Below are 22998 nucleotides of genomic sequence, written 5' to 3'. Positions count from 1 at the left end.
ATTGAGAAAGCACCGGCGATGTAGTATTGTCATAATCGCGTCCTTTAATTTGACGGTAGCCTCGAGCAACGAGGCGTGCTTTGTATTTGTCCACATTTCCAAACTTGTCATACTTGATTGCGAACATCCACGTTGCTTTTAACAGAGAAACGTTTCTTGGCCTTTTCACTTTTCTCCACGTTCCGTTTATCTTGTAATTCAGAAGCTCCTGTTTGATGGCCCCCTATCCAACAGGTGCGATCAGCTGAGGCTAGTGTCTCTCTGAAGGACCGGGGAATAGCAGGTATCTTTGAGGGGGCAGATGATGACTGTCCAGGGCTCTTCGTCTTGGGATAAGAGGGATTAATATCACCTATTGCAAATATGCCGTTGGTTTCTGTGGTGCCACTGGTTGCTGATTCTTCACTTCCAGACCCAACAAAGCTGGGTTGTGACGGTCGTGTGTCATCATCAGTAAATGCAGTGGCAGCAGCAGCTGTGAAATCTCCTCCTTCTGGAAGGGGTAAGTTATTGTGACCAGAAACACCGATCTGCGGATGATCCGCCTCACGTGCTTGGATTAACACGCCAGATGGTGCCCAATATTTCCCTCTCTGTTACTGCAATAGTAGTTAAGAAGGATGATCAAGTTGGTAAATTTTTCCCTGTAAGAGGAGAATGTAGGGCATTGTAGTACGGTTGACAATGCTACTTTTGCAGCTTCAAAGTAATTCTCCATGGTTAACTTGTATTTGTCCTTGTTTTGGCAGTGCTTCGTTGCAGTTGCGAAGGTATCGGAGAAGATTTGAGCCGGTGTTTTTGACTTGACAACATCATCGTAAATGGCAATGTAGAAGAATTTTGAGTTTCAAAAGTTATCATGGTTAAATGAGTTGTAGGAATTGACTAGCTTCAAAATCTCTGGGAGGGCAGTTACTTCTCTAATTTGAGTGTATCTGAATTCAGGGCAGTCCTTGATGAGCCTGACGGCATCCTTGCAAATTATTTTGTAAATGTCTATGAGTTGCATTCTTTCGTCTTCTGGAGCATTCATTTGGAAGACCTTGTTGATTACTTCTGATAGGTAATTATCTTCCACGTCTGGTTGGTTTAGATATTCGTTAACCCAATCGAAGACAGGTTCGGTTTCTTCATTAAGCTTGCGGCGAAAGGTGGAGAGTAATAAAGAGCATCCTATGTTGGGGTGGTTGTCAAGCATAGTGGAAATGAGTGCGTGCAAGTATAGTTCAAGATCAGGCTTGGAGTTCATGGGCAAGTGTGATCTGAAGTAGTCGTTGGTAGAATCCATCAGGGCGACCATGTATTCTTGTATCCCGTGTTCTTCGACCGAAACTTGTTGGGAAGGGATAAAAGATCCGTAATAGGGGAGCTTCGTGGAATCTTCTTCAAAGGGGATAAATGATCTGTAGCAGATTCTGTTAACAATGGAGTTGATGTTGTCCGGAGGGTTGATGAGGGGGTAGAAGTCCTCGATCTCCAGAGGTACAAAAAGGTCTTTGATGCCGTACTTGATGATGGTTTTGAGGTATTGAGTAGGGATGTTGATCTTCTCGTTCTCAGACATTTGGATAACTGTTTGGGGTAGAGAGGAAGGTTTTGGGACTTCGGATTTTGGATTCGAAATCCTGTCAAGGAAGAATGCTCTAGTTTTATCGTCGCTCATTTTTGGTTAAGTCGTATGAGACTCTTAATCTGTTGATAGATTTAGAGTGCAGGGATAAATGTATATTATAGTTATAGGAATAGATGGAGTTTATAGCGGAGGCGGACTAAGGATAGAATAGGATTATATAGAGGAACACAGTAGAGACTGACGAAGAGTATGATGAAGTCCAGTGTGGCTCGTCAATGTCACTATGTTTAGGTATTAGGTCTTAACTCAAGCTTTCAGTACCAGTGATCGTCTATACAACCAATGAGAAATTGGATATGTGTAGTTGGTAAAAAGAGAGAGTTAAGAGCAAGTAAGAAATAACACATATCTCTTTACCCTAGACAGAGCTTCAATGTTTGCTAGGCGTTTGCCAGGAACCTAACCCCATCTTGCACTATGTGGTTAGGGTTCTGGTCCAGGACGAGCTAATTGAGCTCCGGTGTCACTGCACTGTGTTCTACGACAACAGGCAATGATACACCTATAGCATCAAATTATAGTAAGGAACTTCCTTCAAGACACGAAACTTCTCAACAATTCATTTCTTCAAAAACAATATTAATTAAGTATTAGTATAAGCATATCTGTAATTTATAGAATGGCTTAGATGTTTAGAAACGTTTGACTTTTTTTTTTTTAATTAATACCAATTTCTTAAATAATGGCAGTGTAACGGGAAAAAAAAAATTAAGATTGATTGACATGATTCATTTTAATTATGCTTTTGTATGTTTTTTTTTTTATTTTATTTCAAATTTAAATTTGCAAATAAGAGATTAAAAGTATTTATTCCGAAAAAAAAAATCAAAAATTCTCATTTTCAAGATTCATTTTATGTCACATTTAATACATAAAATGTGGGGTAAATGGTAATGAGATACACTTAAAAGATTGTCAAATTCTACTATAAAGTGAAGAAAAAAAAAAGATTTCCTGTCGTGTTGTCGGTACCGGCCGGTACAACTTAATGTAAATAATAAATCTAGCACACACCGCAACTGCTTCTGTCCAAATTCCATCTTGGACAAGGTTGAACAAACTGTCTCTCTAAACTCGTCGTACATCTTTGGGACCTCGAATCCATGTATGACCTCTGTTTCATCATTCATCAGCACTTCTGCTGTCTTTATTCTTGCCATTGACCTTTGTGCTCCTAAGAGCTAACAATGCCTATTATTCTTCAGCAATGCTGTTGTTCCTATTCTCACACTCGACCTATTCCATTTCTTGATAACTTCGTTTCAACTTCTTTGGCTTCCTGCTACGTCGATTTTCCTGATTCATTCGGTCCCTCAACGACCCTTGGCGTGCTCCCTGCTCCGCCATGGTGGCATCCATGATGCCCTCTAGTCTCTTTTTCAAAGCCTCTCTACCTGGAGAGTCCAGAGTGAACCCTATGCGACGTACTTCTCTTGTTAGTAGTTTAGTGTCAAGATCAACCAAATCGTAGACGCGATCCACCACTTTGTCTCTGGTACCTTTGTCCAATTCGTAGAGAAACTCCATGAAACTTCTTGTGAAGTCGTAATCTTCCAATCTTCTGTCTCCTATCCAGTTCGCCCTCAATCTCGTAAACTGTCTGTTGTCTTTGTCCCCACCGTTCCCAGTGTTTCTCATCAATTTCTTAAAATCATCTGCCCTTTTATCCAGGACGTATAGTACTTCCCGGCAGCACGTAATCAGCATTTGAGGTGTCTTTGCCAAAGCTTTAATGATACACCATTCGTCCACTGAAGTCTTGGCCACTTTCCAGACAAACTCATAATATTGTTCCTTGCTTACTCTATACTCAATGTATAGTCTCATAACACTGTGAATCTCCATTACCCATTCTGAGAAGTTTTCCTTGTATGAGCTCTTGAACTTGAAATTCTTATTGTTGAGTACCATTATCTCGAAACTCTCCCCATCCTCCTCCGAAAATACATAGTTCACCGTTGGGTCCGGCTGGTCAAAAAGAGCAAAGTAGTAAGAACTCTCCATCATTTTTCTTTTCATATTTAACACCTTTTCGTTATCGAACATCAGGAAAAATTCCTGATTCCATTTAATCTGCTCTTTAATTGCCGAATTTCTTTTTACCATTGCGGATGCCGTACCCGCCGTCACCTTGGACGAGGTATTTGTTGTTTCCATTTCTTCGTTGTTCATAATAGAAAATGAAAGACTATTTGTCGTGTTGTCGGCATAACTTAATGAAAATAATAATAATAAAAGTAATAAATTGATTAAAAGTAACAGTCTATATATATGATTAGACTCCCAAAACCATCAGCTTAGGTCATTCATCTTACCTTTCATCTTAAGGAGGACTTTGTTTCCTCTTCAGTATTCTCCTATTGTCTTGTGCTGATGGTGATGGTGATGGTGATACTTCTTGGTTTGTGGTTATACTGCCACCTGGATAATATAACCCTAACCACTTAAGTCACGGGGCCCAGAGGCCCCCTGGGACATTTCCTTTAATATTTATGGGCATGTTTAATTTTAAAAGTCAAATTTTAATCAAAAAAAAATTAAAAAAAATATATATAGTAATTATTTCAAAATCATTTGATATTTCTTGGTTTAACGTCTTACAGAGATGCAAGACTGACCAGCTTTGTGTTTGATTTGTATTTGGAAACTGCTGCAATGGTCACCTTGGATAGGACCCGCAAGCAGACTGCTCCGGAGGCATGCTTAATAAAGGCCATCACGGAGTGTTTTAATGTCATGAGTTACTAAAAAAAGTATCTGGGTTTTTTTTTTCTTTGATATTTAACGGGATTCACCAGAAACAGCAGCCTTGATGGGGAGAGCAAAGGGTGCAACGGTGCCAAAGGCAATGTAGGCCAAGACCATAGAGCTGGAGCGCTTAGGAGCAGCCATCTTAGAGGCACGGATAGCCTGGGTGAAGGAGTTGAGAGTAGCACGAGTGAAGAACATTATGGTTGATAGAGAAGATTTTATGAGTAATAGAATGTAATTAAGGTGGTTTGATTGTTTGATAGTTTGATTGAGATAATGATTATTATTATGAGAAAAAAAGAATTAAAATAAAAAAAAAGGGTTTTAGGAACAGGAATTCTGGTGATATTTAAATCAATTTTGAAGGTTGAGATGGACAAGGCACGGCTGTAGAAAATGTAAAGCCTTGGAAGTTGCTTACATTCAAGTTCATTATTATTGGTGGATATTTTATGCCTATCTATTAAAGAAAATAGTAAGCAGCATTCTAAATGTTTTTATTGGTGAGAAATATTTGAGCACAATTAGTGTTCCCTTATATTCCCAAACAAGCTTAAAGTCAAAAAGAAGTATATTTCTCGGAACTTTCCTAAAATTGTCAAATGCGCATAATAGCCCATAAAAAAAAAATTTAAATTAGATCAAACTAGTTTTGATAAAATTCCAAAAAGAGAATTTGAGGAATTTTAAAACTAGAATTTTTGAATTTTTTTTTTTAAAAAAAATTGGGACTGATAAGGGTAGCTAATAAAGCTAATTAGATTTTTATTAATTCTATTGTTTTAAATTTGGTTTGTTCTTAAATTATAAACCTGTTAATATTATTTGTTAAAACATGATTTTGTTTTTTTTGATATTTGTTGTTTTGAATACGTTTACCATATTTAAGAAAAGCAGATATCGAAACGACATGTTGGATCACTCGACAAAAAAAATGGCTACGTAAATAGAAATATGTTGAATAATTAAAATAGAGAAAGTTTTTTTAAAAAAGATATAAAGATTGTCGATCAAAAAATCTGTATAAAACTTTCCAGATATTTTTATAGGAGATGGAGATAATAACCTGAGTAAACAAGGTTTGAAATTAGATGAATTATTACTGTTGGATTAAACGTTGAGTGAAGACGAAAATTATTCCTGAATTAAAGATTAGATTATACACTTAGTAAAATGACTTTATTTTATTAAAACTAAATAAAAAAAAATTTAAAAAATTAAAAAAAAAAAAGTTGCCAGTTTTGTAAACCAGTTACAAAAAAGGACTAAAAGCTTTATGAACGATTAAAAGTAATGACTTGTTTGATGTGTCTCAAGCCAAATCTAAAAAGATTTTATAGATCAGCGAGATTTATAATTGTACTTTTATATTTGGAGGCAACAAAATTGGATTTAAACCAAGTGCCATCACAAAAGATATAATAAGGTAGCAAGTGAAAAAAAAAATTGCAATTTGAGATTAGAGGCAAATTTGTTTTGTTTCAGAGACAATGAAAAGAAACAAAAACGGCTTGCTTAATGAGATTCATGGGCAGCCACAGAGGTCTTGAGGGGCAGAGCAAATGGAGCAACTGCACCAAAAGTGATGTAGAGCAAGACCAGAGAGCTGGAACGGTTAGGTGAAGCAGGCTTAGTAGAGCGAGCAGCTTGAGAGAAAGACTTGGCGGCAGTGCGAGTGAAAGACATTATGAGTTTTGTTTGTGAGAATAGTAAGATTTGGGTTTGAGGTAGTAATAGTAGTTGAAAGATGTTGATAATAATAATAAATGATTTTTAAAATAAAAAAAAAAAAATTTTTGAAAATGAAGGACTTTGAGGGTCTATTTATGTTAGTTGTGATATTATTATTATTATTATTATGGAGCGCCTCGAAAATTTGTTGCACAGAATCGCGCCACTTTTTTTTTTATTATTTGTTTGCACAGATATTATTATTATTTTTTTTCGTTATATTTAGAATATATGGCCAGGGTAATGGATAGATTGCTGACCATTAGACTGTATTTTATTGGTCAACACAATATTATTGCGTGACTTGGGCATCAACACATTCCACATACTCATTTCGGTCTCTGTAACACACACACACACATAAAAAATAATGCCTAAACACTAAGCACATATCGGAGACTCCGCGGTAACCTGTCCACCGCAGAGTAACTGGCAAAAAAAAAAAAAAATGGCAGAGAAGCGAGAGGGGATATGCCAAATGAGTACTTCAACCGACCTGTCAAAAAAAAAAATAACAAAAAAAAAAAAAAAAAAGACACACGCTCATCGGTTTGTCCTGCGGCAGAGATGGCGCTTGGCAGGCTTTTTTTTTTTTTTTTTTTTGTTTTTTAAATTCACATCAGAAAAGCGATTGCTATTTGTATATATTTGAACATATTTTGCATATTTTGCATATTTTGTTAAAGATACTTCGGTCTGCTCCTTATAAATATTAGTTTGAAAAAAAAAAAAAAAAAAAAAAAAAAAAACCTTTACAGTTAAATCAAAAATTGAGATCGATTTACTCAAAATACTTTTTCATTGAAAGAAAAAAAAAGAAAAAGGCCGTTTCATGTTTATGACTGATGTTGTTACACAAACTTAACAGATCTCCTACACACCCTCATCTACTTTAACTATCAACAAGAAACAGACAACGGAAGCCTGCCGTGTACGGATCGTTTCTATATAAACCTAGTCATTAAGTTTAACTGACACTGGCACTGGCACTTTTGATTTTTTTTTTTTTTTGACTTCACAAACTGCTACGGTTGCTTTCTGAGAATGAAAAGATTATGATTGTAACAACGTCACGTTAAAATGCCGGGGAAGAAAAAAAAAAAAAAAAAAGAAAGGAAAAAAACCAATTTGACCAATCATAGTTAACCTATTGGTAAGCATACCATAAGGTTTTAAGTGCGGCTGTGTGTTTTAATGTAAAGCCGTGCACTCCCATGTGGGCTCTATTACTTTTGAGGGGAGGGGGAAGGTCAAAAAAAAAAATTTTTTTGTAAAGAAAGAATTTGTTTGAACTCAAAAAGAATAAATAGCAAACGATTTCCTTGCCCATTGTTTATTAAAAAAAAAAAAATAGATCTTCATTTATAATTATACAAACTAAACACTCTACACTCAATCCACTTAACTCTACTATTTACTCTAAAACCCACATCTACAAACAAAATTCACAATGTCTTTCACTCGCACTGCCGCCAAGTCTTTCTCTCAAGCTGCTCGCTCTACTAAGCCCTCTTCACCTAACCGTTCCAGCTCTCTGGTCTTGCTCTACATCACTTTTGGTGCAGTTGCTCCATTTGCTCTGCCTCTCAAGACCTCTGTGGAGTCTCATGAGTCTCATGAGTCTCACTAAACAAAAAAAACTTGCTTTTGCTTTTTTTTTTTTCTTCAATCGACGCTCTTAATTTATTTGACGTCTTGAAGTCTGGTTATCACCTAAACCAAATTATCTCTTGCATTATTTCATGACATTCAAGTTTTATTAAAACTTGTCACCAAGTTGCAAATTTAACAGCATAAAAAAAAAACCTGTTTCTTGTTTGCATAATAATACTCAAAAGTTAAACTGAAAAAAACTTTTGATTTGCATAAGTGTTTTTACCAAGTAGACACAAACCGTTTAATGACCTTTTTAATGACCCCTCTATGTTATATGTTGCTTTTATAGACTTTGCTTATTTTTAATCTAATTTTATGTTTCTTTTACTCTTTTTTTTTTTTTAAAATTTTAACCATATTTTTTTTTGAGGATTTAACCCATTTAAATTATCAGTTTTGATCCCGTTTTAGAGATAAAGTGGAAGTTAAACATCATGTCGTTTGACTTTAATCTACTTCCTTAATCTTTAATTCAAAATTCATTTTTTTTTATTTATTTATTTATTTTGAGAAACCTTTGTGGGTCATAAACACCTCAGCGGTTCAACTAAACCCTCCTTTACAGTTCTTTTTTTTTTTTTTTTTGTATATAACTGATTAAAATTTATCAAACAACATGACTAACCTACAATACTAATGACGCACAATCGGAAGTTCCGATATACATAAATTTATGATAAACTTGTGATTATTTTCAAGGTTCAAGATTCAAGATATATACATATTTATTTATTTCCCCCCCCTTTCTCCCCCACCTCCCTCCATAATCTCTCTTTTATCTTGTCTGGTATCACTTAAATGCTCTCTCCAATCATATACTATCCAAATGTCAGCACGTCACGATACCTGGCGTTGCCCCCCTGTTAATCCAACAACCACCTTTTCATTTTGGTCTTGCCACTGAAAAGGTGCCTTTTTTTCTATGTTTTTTTTTTTTTTTTTTCACTCTATTTCAGCAATTAACCTAAAAGAATTCAATTATATGGACCATTAATTTGTGTGCTATATCCTTCTAAAATAAAAATAAAAATAAAACCCCTCCAGTTGTAATAATACATTTCCCAAATTTATAAATAAAATGACCGGTTATACGTCCTTTACACTTTCTTTACATCTCTCTTGTAAAAAAGATTTTTTACCTATTTTGTTCTTTTTTTGATGTGCGGCTCACTGACCACAAATAGATGGGGTGATTTTGATTATTTTTGATTTTTTTCAATAAATAAAAATAATACAAAATATTACAAAATAAAAAAAAAAAATTATTTTTTACGTGCTTTTGGAGTTTTTTTTTTTTTTTTTTTTTTTTTTTTTCTAATGGTTAATAATAATGATGATTTTCGTGTAATAACAACAATCATATCAATAACAATCAGACTGATTTTTGATGTCAGGTTGGTTCTAAAAAAAATATTAAAAAAAAATCATTTTTTTTTGTATATAACCAGCCCAGTTTCCCTCGTTCTCTCTTTGCCCGCTTATTTTTTACTTTTTTTTTAATTTTTTTTTATTTTATTTAAATCTGAAATATATACACTTTACTTACAATATCTCTATCCGTTAATTTCCATTTCAGTATTTCTTTTATTCTCAACATATTCTAATTCACCTTCAAAAACCTTCAAAAACCTTCAAAAAAATCAAAAACAAAAAAAAAATGCTTGCAAATTCTTGTCGTCGCAGTGCTGTCAATTCCTGTTCACGTACTTGCAAACGCGCCGCATCATCATCAACATCTACACCATCACCATCTTTAAACCGTGCTAGCTCTCTTGTCTTTCTATACATTGCCTTCGGAACAGTCGCACCTTTTGCGTTACCACTAAAAAGCTCTCTTGATGCTGCTTCTTCCTCTTCTCCGCGGCCTCTCAAACAAGGGTGCTGCAAATCTGCCTGACAATGAATAAGGATTTATCTTCTCCTTCATTCATTCATTTTTTTTTTCAGCACTGTTTTTTTTTTACTATTTCAACTATTCATCCAAAAGTCATGTCATTTCTTTTTCATTATTTTTTTTTATACTGTACTATTTATTGTTTCTTTATCCCTGTCTTACTATTCTACAAAAAAAAAATAACTTTATTATTCTTTTAAGCCAATGTCGTCATACATAAATCTCTTGCCAAAACAAGCCAAAAAAAACAAAAAAAAACATTTTCCCCATTCTTCTATTAAACCCTTTTTATGCTTATTTTATTTTTATTTTGATTATTTTACTCTCTGGTTGTTTGTTTTCAGTTGAGGATCATTCAGTGTAAATTTGAAGAAAATGGGAGGTGTGACATTTGGCAGTGTAAAATTAATTGTTAAATACGGCCGCCGCAGATTTCCAATTCAAATAAACCCTCCTCCCCCCCAAACCAAGATCCTCATTCTCCACACGGCTGGTAATTTTTTTATTTATTTGGATTTGCACGTTCTTTATTTCAACTATTACTATTATTCAAAGAAAGGTAAACTATTTACAAATATTTATGCCAGTATATATACGAGTGGAAAAAGGAAAGGACAAAAAAAAACTGACTTGGTACCCTGGTTTGGTTTATATTGATTTGATTATTGTCGTTTACAAAAAAAAAACCCCCCTAATGGGTTTTGAATGCTTTTTTTTAAGCTTCTCTCCTTAAACAAAAAAAAAGAGGTTAAAGAAGGGGGAAAATCGGAATTAAAAGAGAGAGGTTTTCTTTTTTTTATCGGTTCTTTTTGACTGTCAATATTGTTTAACTTGGTGGCCAACTGAGGAAAAGTGACCTGGAGATAATCAATCTTGTCTTTTAAGTTGATTTGTCTGGGAGAATTTCAGTTTCTATTACTTTCATAAACTGTCATCTTTGCTATCATGGAATTTTTTTTTTTTGCTAATACTCTATATTGTTTACTGTATGATTTGATTTGCATGTGAATGATCAATCGATCTTCTACCTCTTGTACTAATTTCAATTAAAAACACTGGGACTTATAAAAAAAAACAAAAATAAATAAATGGCGTTAAAAACAAACTATAAACTAACGATAACTATATTATAAATTTACTTGCTTTGAAAAATAAAACTAAACACCAATAGCAGGTGGCATATTAGATATTACGGTATTTTCAATTTCCAAACATTATGTTTTCTCAAATTATTTTTTTTTTTTTTTCAAAACCTTTCTGGTTAACGGCGCAATAACCGGTCATTTCATATATAGTTGGTGGACCATCAAGTGGTTTTCAAATGGGTTTTTCCCTTCTTTCTTTCTTTCTTTCTTTCTTCTTGCCGTCTAAACCACCAATCTGGATTTTTTGAATAGCAGACAGGAAAACCTGAAAAAAAATAAAAATAAAGAAAAATCCGGTTAACCACCACCAGATAGTTTTCAATTTACAATCCAGCTTGGTTTTGGAAATGTTGTTTCTCTCCCCTCCCTCAAAAAAAAAAGTATCAGCAAATTGTCGCGCTCCTATTTCATATCATTCCCCTCCTTTTAGTAACGTTGCTCATTTTAGAGCCTTTCTTATTTGTTGATCAATGCTCACTTTCAACATGTATTAACTCTATCTCCAATGACATTGATATTCTCTATTTTCTCTGTTTGTTTGTTTTTATTTATTTATTTCCATTCTTTTGGTTTTCCTGTGTTATTTAGTAATATTAATGACATTTTGTAGACACCAAATCGATTTACTTTGTTTTTAAAACCCCTGGAGGATGAGAGAAAGTGAACCAGACATGTTGCAATGTATATATATATATATATATTTTTTTTTTCTTTTTTTTATTTTGATAATTTAAATCTATTTCAAAAACTGAAAAATGTTAATTTAAACATCTTTTTTAAAATCATCACAGTTAAAAAAAAAAATTATGAAAAGAAGGTTATTTCAAACTGGATCAATCCTAGTTCTATACATGCATGCTTCATCACCATCACTTCATACCCACTTTCTCTTATTACACAATGAAATGAATTATCTTTACGCCGGTTAAGATGTGGATAAATAATGTTTCACGTAGACAATTGAAAAAAAAATTTTTTTTTTCAAATTTTCAAAAAACTTTCTCTTTTTTTTTCAATTTAATGGTTCTTTTTTTTTCTCTTACATGCATATATTTATAAATACTTTGTGCACTTAAACTTTAGCGTGAATCACATCGTCAAGAAGTTTTGCGCCGCACACATAGTAATGACCATCTCAGCCCGTTAGCCCATCAACTACTCCAACTGATGGCCATCATCCACCCATTTGAAACAAAGGTTCAAAAGACTTTTGAGCAATCTCAATTTACAAAGAAATAGATAAGATAGTATTATTGATAAAGAGGAATAGTAATTTATTTTTTTCATTATATAAGTTTGTATAAAAGTTTAATATACTGTAAATAAAAGAAAACAGTAATTTAAAAATGTTTATTTTTTATTTTTTTTTATTCTTTCATTAATGTCATAAAAAGTGGTACGACCGTCACTTCAACCAAAAGTGTGATGGTACCAGAGTTGCTAGTCAAAGAACAGGCCTCAGCGCCAGGCTGTGGTTTCTGTAAAGATTTAGTAGTATTTTTTAATTGCAAAGCCTGTAATGATGGTGATGATGATGAGGAGGAGGTTGTTGTTGTTGTTGTAGTTGTAGTTGTAGTTTTAGATGCAGAATGAGAAGTAGAAAGACCGGCCAGCCGGCGCCGACGACGACTTCAGAGAGCATCGTGGCCCGAAATGGTGCTCTTAAGTGGTAGAGCGAAGGGAGCCACTGCACCAAAAGTGATATAGAGCATGACCAAGGAGCTAGCGCGGTTAGGAGAGGATGACTTTGCAGCTCTGGTGGCAGTTTGAGCAAATGACTTGGTAGCAAAACGAGTGAAGAACATTTTTTTTTTTTTTTTGGTTATTTCGGTGTTGGAATATTTGTTTTTTTTTTGTTGATTGATTGATTGATTAAAGTATTAGTGGAATAGTTTGAAATGATAGTTAATTGATAAAAAGATATTGATAGAGAAGGAAGAAAAAAAAAAAAGAAGAGCTGAGCATAGGAGGTGGGGGGAAAGTCATTTATATTTATATTTAAAAGACCCACCTTCTCTTGCACACTTTTTTGCTTGTCAGACAGATGTTAAAAAATGCATCACTAAAAAAAAAATCATGTTATTTTCTCTTTTTATTTTTATTTTTATTTTTTATATATTCTCTCTTGTATCTCAGTTACCGCGGGAAGTGTATGTAAAAAAAAAATATTTAAAATAAAATAAAATAAAAAGTCACCCAATTTTACATTTTGAATTTTAAATAGAAAGTCTCGTGACTTTGCGTGTTAACACTGGGCAATTCTTATTTTTTGTTTTATTTTTATTTACATCACATCTCCTCCCTCTTCCCTCCCCGCCTTTGTGTAAAAGTGGCATCTTTCCGCGGACTGCGACGGCGGAGCATTTTTTGATAATCTTGACAAACACCCATCAATACCACGGAATCCGGTTTACTGTCGACATCACAAGTGATTGACAAAAAAAAAAAAAATCTGCATAAATCTTTTTTGATTTTTTTTGATTTTTTTTTGGATATCTTCATATAAATACCAAAACATTCAAATATTTAGTTCAATGTGTGAAATGAGAGGGGTAAAAAAAAAAAAAAAGAAAAAAAAACATATATAAAACAAAATTATAACAATCAGCCTCTTTTTTTTTTTTTCAATAAGTTTTTGGGGTCTTTTAAATAGTACTCACTGTGAGGACTTTTAAAATAAGTTGCACAGCCTTTTAATATCCAACTTATCCTTATTTTCTTCTATCAAACTTACGCATGAAATAGATTGTCACAATCCATAAAGTACCTAGTGAACTGTTTTAGTTTAAAGAAAGAAATATTATCACGACGACCATTTAAAAAAAAAAAAATAAAAAAAAGCGCTTTCTTTTATTTATTTATTTATTTTTTTTTTTTTTGTTTAGGTTTGCACTGCATCGCTATGATTACCTTGGCTTAAGTCTATTTTAAAGTGTCTGTAATCGCGATATATCGTCCGTGAAATATATATATATATATCGCAATATACTGTCAATCAAGGTATACACACTGTCTAGATCACTATCGAGAAATAGTTGTCACAGCGGTATCGCTGCATCTTAGGAGTGGTCGACCCAGAAACTCCAGAGCGAAGAGCAAAAGTCTTAAAATGAATTGATAATTGTTGCTCTTTTGGGGTTGCACGGCCCTATATCGCTAGATACTTTCCTAATTAGGAAAGTATTTGATTTTTTAGATGATGAGCAAAATATTTATCTGATCTGTCAGTCCAAAAATAAGTTGTAACAGTCAGTGTAACAATCTCATTAATCAAATCAATCAAATCAAAAAAATCAATCCACTGAAACTTTATTATTTTTTCTTTTTTTGGTTTTTACATTCAAAATCCCAACAAGGTAAATACTGAAAAATAAACAAATAACTTTTCATTAAAATATCTTTCTTTTTTTCTTTGAGTCCTTAAATAAAAATAAATAATAAAAAAAAAAAAAACTTTCTTTTGAAATTTCCAATATTGCCAAAAGCTTGTTTGGGAAAAGGCAACTCTTAAAACTAAATCACCTTGTTTTTTTTTTCTTTCTTTCTTTGAATTTCCAGCTCGTTCAAATTCGTATTTCTCGTTTTGAGCTAACCATGAAAAAAAAAAAAAAAAAATTAATAATTCAAAAAGTTTCCCACTCATGCAGTGTTTGCAACCCACCTAGCCAGTTTGTTGGGCAATTGCAATTTAAAAACACTCAAAGAAATCCCAAAAAAAAAAAAACAAGTGGTATCTCTCGTGTGATTTTCAAATTCCCATAACAAATTGATTTCGTTTTTTTCACTTTCTAAACTTCCGTTCTCTTTTTTTTAACTCTTCTTAAATGTCTCGCTATCATCCTCTTCTTACGTAAAGAAATGCGATGGCCATACGACATGATACGCATTTGCATGATCGCTTATGGTTTATTTTCAGTAATCAATTCGTCTAGTAAATAAAATAAAAAAAAAAGACATCATTTCTGAGAGATGCCATCATCATCATCATACTATATGTTTTTTTATCTAATCTCATCGCATCACAAGTTTATTTTTTTTTATATTTTTTTTCCCCCAAATTGTTCTTAACTTTTTACTCGCTTGCTCTTTTTACATCAAATGGCCTCATTCCAAAACTACCTTCTTTGTAAATTTCAGCACGTGCCTAAAAATCGTCAGACTGTTGTGGTTTATAATGCAACGCCTATTTTCCTCCCACAATAAAAAAATACTCTTAACACCCCCCAATAATCCCACAACCACCACCACACTACAAGCTAGATTCTCTCGAAGTTTTGTCAAATAAACAAATAAACAAATAAACAAATAAACAAACATTACACAGACTCTGTGGAGAATTATAAGAAAAAGTTAATAAATAAATTAATAACGAGAGTTCTTCTCCTATTTTAAATCTACTAAAATAATAATAATAAAAAAAACTCCCAGCGACAAATGTCGGCCCCAGCTATAGACAAGATCAACCACTATCTGTCAAAGGCAAACATCAAGTTCTCGGGCCCCGTGTCGTCATATCTTCTTCTTAGCAGACCAACTCCTATTTCCACAACTACCTCAGATCAAGACTCCTCTCCCAAGGCTTACGTTATAGATCACAAGAACATCAAGGACGTCAGAGAAACTAGCAGACACGTTCTCGCTACCGTCGACGCTTGCGCTCACCTTTGCACCTCAATCGATTCAGACTCCCATCTTAAGCTTCTCAGACTGCAAACGGACGCCTCACATTCTCTAATCATTACTGGTTAGTAATTTTTTTTTCTTTCACTCATACCCCAGCAATACCCTTTGATCCTCACTTCGTAAACTTCTTCTCAATTAAGAATGATGTTTTTTTATCTTTGATTATCTTTGATTATATCGATATACTAACGTATTGTAGATCACAAGTACCTGCTCTTTGTTGTGTTGGATTCATCCACTTCTGCGGCATGATGAAGAAACACGCACCATCTAGTCATCCACGAAAATACCACCATCAACAGCAGCAACAACAGCAGCAATCACAACAACAACAACAACAACTACCTTCAAATGGCTCTTCTTCTGGCAGGCCTCCCTCGTCACTTTCAAGACCCACATCTTCTTCTGCTGCCCGTGCTGCGGCCACTTCCAGAATAGCTGCTATCTCTCGTTCAAAACGACCAGTCTCGTCATCTTCTCAAAACACTCACACACCTTCTTCATCTTCTATTCCCCTCATTTCTCCAACTGCTAATTGCGCATTTACCTTTTCTCCCATCCCCTCATTTAGTAGCAATGCTACCCATAGGCCTTTAGTACTACCACCTGGCACGCCTCAGCAAATAAAATCGCGGGCTCTCACAGAAGACGACATTGACTTTATCCCGGACACAAATACCCTGGCCATGCTTTATAGCAGTAACTCCATGAATACTCCTGTCAAACTCAGCCCGGAAATGGAATATGAGAGCGAAAACACTCTCAAACTTTCGCGCGATAGACGCGTTCAGGAAATGCACAATCATTACATTTCTGCAAGTGAGGAGGAAAAAAGGCTCTTAGAAGCTGGTACGTCATTAAAGTCAAGAATAAATAATTTTAAACTAACCAACTAATTAACTAACGTTTATATAGAATATTTTCCTGTTTTACACGAATACCTCAAGGCAAATACTCTGCCGTTGCTCAACCAAGAACGCTGGCTTTATGAAGCCATTGATGACGCGTTGTGAAACCAAAAACCATGTAGCTGACTAATCTATTATTTATTTTTATTATTACGCGTCTTGACTGAAAAATAAACAAACGCGTAATACACGCGTCATTTGTTTACCTGTAACAAACCTGCTATTTTTTTTCTTCTGTTTATTTCCACCAAAAAAAAAAAACATTCACAACAACACAATCCCTTTTTTTTTTTTCATATACACACTTTAGAAAAACATTCTTTTTATTTGCCCATCTACCCATTATCACTACACACATCTCGCACCATGTATGTGCCGCTGGATGAGATTCTTCAGCAATATGACATAATCCGGAGAGACTCGATTTCGCACACAACATGCAAACTGGCCATCTTTGTGTCGTGTCTCAACATTGACGCTCTGTGTGCAAGCAAGATGCTATCGCAGCTACTCAAGGCCGACTTGATCCCGCACAAAATTGTTCCCATTGCTGGCTTTGATGAGATGCGTGACGCGTATGCAGCCATTCAAGATGATTTTGAGATTGGCACTGTTGTGCTTGTGGGTTGCGGCGCGACAATTGATGTTTTGTCGTACCTCCAGGTCGACCGCGAGACGGTGAATAAAAAGTTTTACATTATAGACAATCATCGGCCATGGAATCTTGAAAACCTGTTTGCCACAGACAAAATCATGTGTTTTTACGATGAAGATACTGAGGATGGGTCTTATGTGGAGAAACTGAAGGACTCTTATATCAACTTGCTTAAGTTGTACGAAGAACAAGATAATAAAGGATCCGATTCTGAGGACGAAGATGACCCAACTGATGAAGAAGGAGACATTGAAAAAGTGGATAACGATGACGACGATATGCCACGGCCAAAGCGACACATTGACCGTCTACGTGAAGCTCGCAAAACAGAGGCCAAAATTGGCAGGTATGAACATACACTGGAAACTCACTACACTAAAGGTTCATATGTGTCAACATCCATTACTGCTGTTGTTTATGAACTTTTCAACAAGCTAGGTAAAACAACCATTACCAGTCTGTGGCTAGCTGTTGTTGGCTCTACCTCGCTCGACTCTCAGCACCCGCACATTTACCAAATCATATACCCTGTTTTACGAACTGAAGTGCTGCGGCTCAACCCGCGCTCTGTGCACATTGATACCAATGCCATGCGCAATGCATCCATAGAACCTTCTTCGGAAGATGCCTCCATTAACCCTTCAACCATCACCGGTGATGACGACTCGTTGTACCCGGAACCAGACTATCTTTTTTTCCTACTACGCCACTGGTCGCTCTACGAGTCTATGGCCCACTCGTCCTACATTTCGGCAAAGCTGCGGCTTTACACAGAAGATGGCCGACGGCGTATGAAAACAATGCTGGCTCGCATGGGCATTTCACTTCACGATGCGCGCGAGAGCTGGGTCCATACCAACGTGACTGTCAAAAAAACGTTGCTGCAGAAGTTATCTCAAGTGGCGACTTCATATAATATCAAAGATGTGATTCGAGAAGGTATTGTGCGTAGATTTGGATTTAAAGGTTCTTTATCTGCAGGTGATTGCGTGGATGCGCTTATTACATTGCTCCAAGTGGGACATCTTGTAAATGCAGAAAATTGCAAGACTGTGCCGCTGCTGATGGGTCCTAATGGTGTATTTGAAGCTGCGGCAGATCTCGAAAATGGAGAAAATGTGGAGGAAGCAGAGGCAAGAGAACGGTTCTGGGTTTCCAATTTTTGGAACGCATGGGATGCCATGGATAAGTGAGTATTTACACCAAGTGCTTTTTTTTTTTTTTTCTTAATTACTAACTATTAGCAGAGTCGACAAGCTCATGGAAGGCATAGAAAAGGCCAAACAGATTCAGCAAAACATTGTTGTTGCTGCTACTGAGCTTTTCGAAAAACGACGCATCAAAAATTTACAAGCATACCGATTAGCTGTGATTCAAGACGGTCCAGATCTAGAGCTTCTTTCTAATCCCTTAGCACTTACACGTCTAGCACAATGGATTTCAGATGCATGTGCTGAGGTGACACAACGACCATTACCTCTTGTGGTTGCTTCTTACTACAAGCCTACCGACACATACCTTGTGCTTGGTATGACGCCTCAGCGGTCACGGGAGGAAAATGAGCAAGAGGGCGAGCGGCGGAGCAAACAGAAGGACAAGAACCGGAGGTCAAAGAAGAAAAAGAAGAAAAGAGAGAGAAAGGCAGGGAAGAGTAAAAGTGGACCAAAAGCGAAACGACGCAAGAGTTCGGATGATGATGATGAAGAAGAGGAAGAGGAAAAAGAAGACAAAGAAGAAGAAGAGCAGAGTGATGAGGAAGGAACTGAAGAAGAAGAAGATGATGATGAAGAAGAAGATGATGAAGAAGATAAAGACGAATATGAGAAAGAGGAGGAAAATGATGACGACGATGACGAAAATGATGAGGGGGAAGAAGAAGAAGAAGAAGAAGAAGACGAGTTTAATCAGTACAATGCATTTGGTACTGCGTTTTACAAGGTTGCTGAACAGATCAATGCGCGTGTGAAGTTGGACTCATTTGAGAGTGCTGTCATTGAAGTTTCACGCGATGAGCTGCAGCGGTTTCTAGAAGCTCTTGCTGGGTTTGGTTTACTTCGGCGGCGGCGGCGTCGTCGCCGTCGTCGTTAGAATCGTTAGTGAAGACAAAAAAAAGTGATGATGATGATGACGATTAGATGATTTATTATAGACTTTTCACTTTCTTATTATGGACCACATGCATATATTTTTTTTTATTCATTTGTATTATAGTTTATATGGTTTTTTTTTTCAAAAAAAAAAAAATGGGTATTTTAATGGGAGTTTAATTGTTATGATGTTGTTTTAGTGACTTTAAGACCCTCTTTATTTTTTTTATTTTCACCCACACACGGCTTTTCCAAGAATTTCTGGCAACTGTGATGATCTCAGATTTTTTTTTTTTTTTTTTTTACCACGTCAACTATTTCTCAACCACCATTTTCTTATATAACACACAACACATTTCATACACACATACACACTTTTTTCTCCAAAATCCATTTTTTTACAAAAGAAACTTTCAATCTTTTTTAAAACTACTAATCATACACAATGAAGTCTCTGTTTTCTATCGTCATTTCACTCTTCACTTTTATGCTCTTTGTGGGCCCCGCTGCTGCTCAATTTGAAAACATTTTCCAGAACTTGTTTCGCCAACAACAACAACATCAAAGACCAGCCATCCCCAAGGTCTCAGACAGTTACTACCAGTGTAAGTAAAATTTTTTTTATTGTTATTGAGCCACTTCTAACTCGTCATTCACACTATAGCTGACTGCGATAAGTACTTGTGCCAGGATACACTGGCGTGTGTCGCAACTCCTGTCGATTGCCCGTGCTTATGGCCCGACTCTCAGATCAAGTGCATTTTGCCCAACAAGAAAAACTATGTGTGCATTTCCCGACCAGCACCCGGTGATCCTGCCCCCCGTGATTGTGCATTTGTCAATAAGGCCTACAAGGGAACGGTCTAAAAAAACATTCATTTAACAAAAAAAAAGTTTCTGTATTTCTTGTCTATTTAAAACTGTACATTAGAATCAAATCAAATCAAATCAAATCATTATTCATTCAAATATCTTCTAATCGCGACACTTCATGGGCCGCCACCGAATGTGTGACACAGTGGTGACTTTGCACCTCTCAAGCACCTCGCGTATGGCAAGTGACCCGTCAAAAGCGTCTTGCGATGGCACCTCCACGTAGCAATACAACATGGTCTTTTTCACACCTCCTACAACACGGCCTGTGCGTGTAGCGTCGTACCACCGGTGATCGCCCTGCGATTCCTCAGGCACAACGGGGTGTACGGTGACTGTAAAGTCTGCATGAGTGAATGGTGGGCCTCGACGGTACAAGACAAAATCACTTGCAAACTTGACACCAGACCGGGCGCACCAGCCTTTGGCTCGGAATGAGTGATAAGCTGCATAGTTTGCAATTAGTACTGAAATAGACTCGCCTGCAGGCAACAGTGCACGCACCAGGTCCCAGCCATGGAGCGGTTCGTCACTATCGTCTCCCAGGCGTATATCCAACACATGAAGAAACTCAGACAAAAAGATGGCCTCGTAGGGCATGAGTTGTACGTACTCCACTGACACCAACTTGCCATTTTCGTCCAGCAGCAACTCGTCTTCCGAGCGCTTGTCAATAAACTCAGAGTTTATTGATGCACCAGTATTGGTAAACAAAGCACGGTCGACTTTAGCATCGTCCGGGAGCAGCTCCACGTCCTCGCCCATTTCTCTACGTCGGACTCGGTCGAGCCGCTCGTTTTCCAAGCGCGCACGCTCCTCTTTAAAGCGTGCGCGCTCTAGTCTACGCAGCGTCGTCCGCTCCTCCGCAGTCAACGCAAGCTCCGCCGCTTCAGCCAGATCCAGCCGCCGCGCCGTCCGCGCAAACCACGCAGGATCACTTCTACTATACACGCCCTTGCCGAAAAATCCCTCGCGCCAGAGCCGTGCCTGGTCGCTCCCATTGTCCACTCGAACAACAACAACACGACCCGCACGCTCAATGCGGGCCTCCAGCCGGCGTGCAGGTGCAGGGGGTGGGCAGGGGAAAAAGTATTCCACGGCGTAGTTGAGCCAGGAAAAGGGATTGTATGGGACTAACGGAGGGAGCTTGACGACATCCAAGTATGGAAGAGGCCGGTCATATTGAGAAAATTTAGGGGACCGTTTCCTATTTTGAGGCTTTTGTGAAGACTCTTTATTTGGTGTCCCTTTATTCATAATGATTACAGGATGCTAATGATATATTGTTAGACCATGATTGAAAAAAGAAGCAAATTAATTTAAAAGAATTAAAGTTGAGATAGATCAGATACCGTTGTAGTCTATAAACAGATCTTCCAGAGCCTGGCCGGGAACTACCCCAACCAGGGTCAAGCTGTGGTTTGGAATCATCACTTCAACAAGAGAGACATTTAAAAGAATTATTAAAAAAAAAAAGAAACTTACCTCATAGAATTATTGATTAATTAGCTTCCTCAGGAATACCCCTAAGGATGATTAATACTTTTTTAATAAAAAAAAAAGAATTTAAAAAAGAGAAGAAAAAAGTAAAATCCTCAAGGGAAGGGGAGGTTTTTATAGTCAAAATTTTTTTCTGTTGGTGGTTGAGGCAGAAAGTTTTTTTTTTTCTGGCGGTTCCCCACGGGATTTTTTTAAGTGTATGCGTATATAACATACTGTTAAGTACACACCAGACCAACCTCATCTCTTGGAGATGTAAACAAACACAAAACGCCAACCTCCAAAGTGTTTTGGCTGATTTTGGCTGATTTTGACTGAAAAGATCCACCCGCAAAACAACTAAAATATATCAATCAATGGACGGAAGGTATCCCGATCTTTCACAAATGTATACGGCATCGCCGTCAAACTCAAGGTCTCCAACAAAGTCCCCTCTTCTTTCTTCGGTAAGTTGTCATTACTTGGTTTGTCTGCATCTTATTTCCTTAACTCTAACCCCCCCTTCAATCGATCAAGACTCAAAAAAAACCCTTTGATTTCGACTTTCAACCAAAATCTCTTCCAGTCACTTTCCCTCATCATAATAGAACACCAACTTCAGAAACTAGTCCAACTAGAGGTCTCTATGGCACATTATCTCCAACTGCATCGCCATCGCGTCGTGTCCAGTTAAGACCTCCACGAAGGGGTCCCCTTTCACCACTCAGCGGCAGCGGTGGCCCAAAGAGGTTGGACACAGTGACAGGAATTGTAACACAACTCCCAAGCCAGGATCCGCCATTATCTCGACACACTCCAAGCCCACGACGCGTCAGTCCTCAACACACAACAACAAGCCCCCATAAACCAAGTCCATTACGATCACCAGTACGATCTGCTGCCGTGAGCACACTTGAGAACCAGGCAAAGGGCATCTTGGCTACTTTAGATACTGTACGAGCATCACCCACACGATCTATTTCCGACTCATATGTGGTGCCATCACATGGTGTAACGCTAACCCCATCACGACTTGGTAAAAAACGCTCTTTTTCTAACTCGTACTCGTCACCAACCCCCCACACCCTTTCTGCAACAGCTTCAACCCCTCGACGTGATACCACTTCGTTCAGCATGACAAGGGCCCATACACATGACGTTCGCATGGACAAGAAACGGCGCAAAGTGACGTTTGAAGATGAGATGATTACCAACGGACACAAGCCATTGGACGAAAACTCATTGGCAGCACTAATTCGTGAAACACGTAACTCAATGCCTCCACTGTCCAAATCAAGCAGCCCTAATACTAGAAGAGATTTGCCGGAAATTGCAACGGAGACCCAGGCGGTTATTGTGATTCAGCAACAGCTCAAGGAAATGGAAAAACTGTTGATGGGCAAACTTACAAGTCTCGAGAGCGAGCTCCATAACCAGTCGCTGCGGATTTCTCAGCTGGAAAATGAAAATCTTAAGCTGCGGTTACTTCTCAAGAGATGAAAT

The 22998-nt window shown here is 36.8% G+C and overlaps 8 protein-coding genes across 8 annotated transcripts; 4 read left to right on the top strand and 4 right to left on the bottom strand.

Moving 5' to 3' along the window:
* Positions 1 to 107: 107 nt before the first annotated feature.
* Positions 108 to 718, bottom strand: SAPINGB_P005524 (uncharacterized protein; the record flags this gene model as incomplete). Its single annotated transcript, XM_032000238.1, has 2 exons — positions 108 to 593; positions 677 to 718. The coding sequence occupies 2 exons, from the start codon at positions 716 to 718 to the stop codon at positions 108 to 110; spliced, it is 528 nt and encodes a 175-aa protein (XP_031856129.1).
* Positions 719 to 847: 129 nt separating this feature from the next.
* On the bottom strand, positions 848 to 1663 carry SAPINGB_P005523 (uncharacterized protein; the record flags this gene model as incomplete). Its single annotated transcript, XM_032000237.1, has 1 exon — positions 848 to 1663. The coding sequence occupies one exon, from the start codon at positions 1661 to 1663 to the stop codon at positions 848 to 850; it is 816 nt and encodes a 271-aa protein (XP_031856128.1).
* A 1206-nt stretch (positions 1664 to 2869) lies between these two features.
* On the bottom strand, positions 2870 to 4582 carry SAPINGB_P005522 (uncharacterized protein; the record flags this gene model as incomplete). The annotated part of the gene is made up of 3 exons (XM_032000236.1): positions 2870 to 3845; positions 3949 to 3955; positions 4420 to 4582. The coding sequence occupies 3 exons, from the start codon at positions 4580 to 4582 to the stop codon at positions 2870 to 2872; spliced, it is 1146 nt and encodes a 381-aa protein (XP_031856127.1).
* A 10662-nt stretch (positions 4583 to 15244) lies between these two features.
* Positions 15245 to 16506, top strand: SAPINGB_P005521 (uncharacterized protein; the record flags this gene model as incomplete). The annotated part of the gene is made up of 3 exons (XM_032000235.1): positions 15245 to 15554; positions 15701 to 16342; positions 16409 to 16506. The coding sequence occupies 3 exons, from the start codon at positions 15245 to 15247 to the stop codon at positions 16504 to 16506; spliced, it is 1050 nt and encodes a 349-aa protein (XP_031856126.1).
* Positions 16507 to 16767: 261 nt separating this feature from the next.
* On the top strand, positions 16768 to 19144 carry SAPINGB_P005520 (uncharacterized protein; the record flags this gene model as incomplete). Its single annotated transcript, XM_032000234.1, has 2 exons — positions 16768 to 18245; positions 18301 to 19144. The coding sequence occupies 2 exons, from the start codon at positions 16768 to 16770 to the stop codon at positions 19142 to 19144; spliced, it is 2322 nt and encodes a 773-aa protein (XP_031856125.1).
* A 444-nt stretch (positions 19145 to 19588) lies between these two features.
* SAPINGB_P005519 (uncharacterized protein) lies at positions 19589 to 20010 on the top strand (the record flags this gene model as incomplete). Its single annotated transcript, XM_032000233.1, has 2 exons — positions 19589 to 19748; positions 19808 to 20010. 2 exons carry the CDS (start codon positions 19589 to 19591, stop codon positions 20008 to 20010), a joined length of 363 nt encoding a protein of 120 aa, XP_031856124.1.
* A 108-nt stretch (positions 20011 to 20118) lies between these two features.
* Positions 20119 to 21273, bottom strand: SAPINGB_P005518 (uncharacterized protein; the record flags this gene model as incomplete). Its single annotated transcript, XM_032000232.1, has 1 exon — positions 20119 to 21273. One exon carries the CDS (start codon positions 21271 to 21273, stop codon positions 20119 to 20121), a length of 1155 nt encoding a protein of 384 aa, XP_031856123.1.
* Positions 21274 to 21872: 599 nt separating this feature from the next.
* SAPINGB_P005517 (uncharacterized protein) lies at positions 21873 to 22995 on the top strand (the record flags this gene model as incomplete). The annotated part of the gene is made up of 2 exons (XM_032000231.1): positions 21873 to 21962; positions 22033 to 22995. The coding sequence occupies 2 exons, from the start codon at positions 21873 to 21875 to the stop codon at positions 22993 to 22995; spliced, it is 1053 nt and encodes a 350-aa protein (XP_031856122.1).
* Between the last annotated feature and the right edge of the window lie 3 nt (positions 22996 to 22998).

The sequence above is a fragment of the Magnusiomyces paraingens genome, assembly GCF_902498895.1.
Source record: "Magnusiomyces paraingens strain CBS 517.90 genome assembly, contig: contig4, whole genome shotgun sequence".
Lineage (NCBI taxonomy): Eukaryota > Fungi > Ascomycota > Dipodascomycetes > Dipodascales > Dipodascaceae > Magnusiomyces > Magnusiomyces paraingens.
This window is presented reverse-complemented; position numbering and strand designations above follow the sequence as displayed.